Genomic DNA, 2,778 nt, shown 5'->3' on the forward strand with positions numbered 1-2,778 from the left:
AAAAAAAAAAAAAGAAAAAAGAAAAAAAGAAAGCCTTGCCTAGAAGTCTATGTGTAGGGGGTAAGTAAGGGGGGTAAGAAGACAGAAGAGGCGTGGAAACAGAAGAATGACAAGGAAGGGCAAAAGGTACAGGCCAAGTGCTAGAGCCAAGCCAGTTTCTTGCAGATATAGTGGTGTGTGTGTGCAAGTGTTACAAGTGGAGAATGAAGGTAAAGTATCCTAGGATAAGGTCTTCTAGCAGACTCCTATTTTTTGGCTCATCGTATTAGACTCTATTGGTGGTGGGAAAGTAGAAGAAAGAACTCAGTATAGCTTCTGGCAGCTGCTTAATTAAGACAAGGTGAAATGGGCCAAAGACAGGCTGGCTTGCTCTGACACATTTAGATCGTATTCCAAGTGTTCATCACAGTAGCCTAGACTTGCATGTTGACACACAGAGCTCTTCAAATATCTGTAGAGAGCAGGGTTAGGAAATTCCTGTGCCAGGTTTTGGTTTCTGCCATTTTTCAAAGTACACAGGATGCAGAGCATGGATAGTGATAGAATACTGATTGGTGACAAGCTCACTGGCTCCTTACTCAATTTGAAAGTTTAAGAACTGGAGTAATTGTGTGCATAGAAGAGCTTATACCAAGAGGCCCATTTTATCACATGGAAAATCACAAGGTTCTGTTTCAAACGTCTAATCCAAATCTTAAAAACATGTTTTATTTCTACTGTAGTCTAGATACAAGAGAGTTCATGATGCTGTGGGTTAAGTTTCTTAGGTTAAGAGGTTGCTCGAGAAAAAATGATGTTTGAAAATGTTTTGACTGGGCACGGTGGCTATGCCTGTCATCACAGCACTTTGGGAGGCTGAGGAGGGCGGATCGCCTGAGCTCAAGAGTTAAAAACCAGCCTGAGCAACACAGTCAAACCCCAACTTTACTAAAAATACAAAAAAAATCATCCAGGTGCGGCAGCATGTGCCTGCAGTCCCAGCTACTCAGGAAGCTGAGGCAGGAGAATTGCCTGAACCTCGGAGGCAGTGGTTGCAGTGAGCCGAGATGGTACTACCGCACTCCAGCCTGGGTGACACAGCAAGATTCCATCTCAAAAAAAAAAAAAAAAAAAAGAAAATGAAAAGAAAATCTTTCTTAGGACAAATTTTAGAAAAGAGATAGTTTAGAGAGTATAGTTTTAGAAATGGCCTGTTACTTTGGTAGTCATTTAATACTAGAAAATAACAAAATCATAGGACAATAAATACAATTAATATGAAGTGTTCCATATTAAAATCTATAGAATTTCTGAAACTTTATTATGTCAAATTTAATTTTCAGGCATAAGTATGAATTTCTACACAATGGAACAACTCCAGATATAAGAATAACAGTTCCTCCAAAGAAGATTGGCATTCTATTAGACTATGAAAATTCAAAGTTGTCATTTTTCAACGTGGACCTTTCTCAGCATCTATACACATTTAGTTGTCAGCTTCACAAATTTGTGCATCCCTGTTTTTCTTTGGAAAAGCCTGGGTGTCTAAAGATACATAATGGCATTTCAATGCCAAAACATGTCACTTTCTATTAGAACATTTTGATGTCCAGTTTCCTATCTTCCAAGCCCACCCCTCTCACAGCCACTCATGCCTTAGCTGGCTGAACTTGGCATTCAAGCACCATGTGCCCAGCATATTTTATGGCTGATGTTATTATCTGACAGAAGGCATGCTGCTGCTCATTTCACCCAACCTAGATTCTAGTCCTGTGTGCTGCTACCCGAGTGATGCTCAGATGGTTGTTACCAGGCCCAGCTGTAAAATAAAGGCTCAAACTAACGAACTCAAAAGTCTTTCCAGTTGTCAATCTGTATTTGTATATATGCAAAATATCTTCAGTTTCTGAGACCTAGAGAGCTTGGGAGAGGAGGGGGGAAGTCTCAATGGCTCTAGCAGCCCCAGTACACTCATGCATTTCATTAGTCAGCCAAGTATATACTTTAGAAGGTGAGAGGCTGTCTGCTGAGAACCAGGGAAGCTGTGTGGCCTTCTCAACGTCTTCTACGCTCGTTTTCCCAACAGTGAGTAGCACTGTGGTGAGGTCCCCCTCACTGTGTACTCTTTATAACACCCTGTTCCACTCCTATACAGTATGCACCACTCTCTAATTTTGAAATTACCTCTATAATACCTAATTCCATGAAGGCAGGGACAGTGTCTGTTTTGTTCATCACTAGATCCCCAAGGGCTAACACAGAACAGCTGTCACCAAGTATTTGTTGAATAAATGAGTATCTTCTTTAGCCACTGCTCTTTGGCTTCTCACTGCTGTCCATCTGAAGGATGGCAGGGCTCTTTCAAAACTACAGCAAAGGACCTATGGCCAACAAATGGGAAAAAACCTAGAATGGAGGCGGCGTGAAAGAACAGAAGGGCATCTGTGGCATATTAGCATGTGCACAGAAATTTTTTTAAAGAAATCAACAGCCCACCAAAGCGCAAAGCTGAGGATGGGAAGGAAGTGATCTCTAGGCAGCTTTCAGGCATCCTGTCTCACTGCCATGAGGCCATTCTGTGACCCTCAGTGGTCAACTTCATCAGCTCCATTTCTGGTTCTCCGGTTCAAGTTTCCAGTTGCAACTTAAGCTCTGCACACACAGCATTTTCAAAGCTTGTGAGTGAAACTGCAAAATCATTCCATTTGTGAAGAAATAACAATTCAGTATCTTGCCCCACAAATGCCTCTAAACCCAGATATGCCCTAATCTCATCATTTAAGGTTGTGTGTTTAAAAA

At 41.4% G+C, this 2,778-nt stretch overlaps 1 protein-coding gene and 1 pseudogene across 2 annotated transcripts in view; one reads left to right on the top strand and one right to left on the bottom strand.

Annotated features, from left to right (window-relative positions):
* FSD2 (fibronectin type III and SPRY domain containing 2) overlaps window positions 1–2,778 on the top strand; it is a 54,830-nt gene extending 52,052 nt beyond the window's left edge. Inside the window, exon 13 of the mRNA XM_017502268.2 lies at window positions 1,323–2,778. Within this exon, the coding sequence (XP_017357757.1) occupies window positions 1,323–1,575 (253 nt within the window). The 3' untranslated portion in view covers window positions 1,576–2,778. The remainder of the gene's footprint in view (window positions 1–1,322) is intronic.
* LOC108285239 overlaps window positions 1–2,778 on the bottom strand; it is a 29,566-nt pseudogene that overhangs the window by 17,900 nt on the left and 8,888 nt on the right. The window lies entirely within an intron of this gene.

The sequence above is a fragment of the Cebus imitator genome, unplaced genomic scaffold (assembly GCF_001604975.1).
Source record: "Cebus imitator isolate Cc_AM_T3 unplaced genomic scaffold, Cebus_imitator-1.0 Scaffold295, whole genome shotgun sequence".
NCBI classification, from domain to species: Eukaryota; Metazoa; Chordata; class Mammalia; order Primates; family Cebidae; genus Cebus; species Cebus imitator.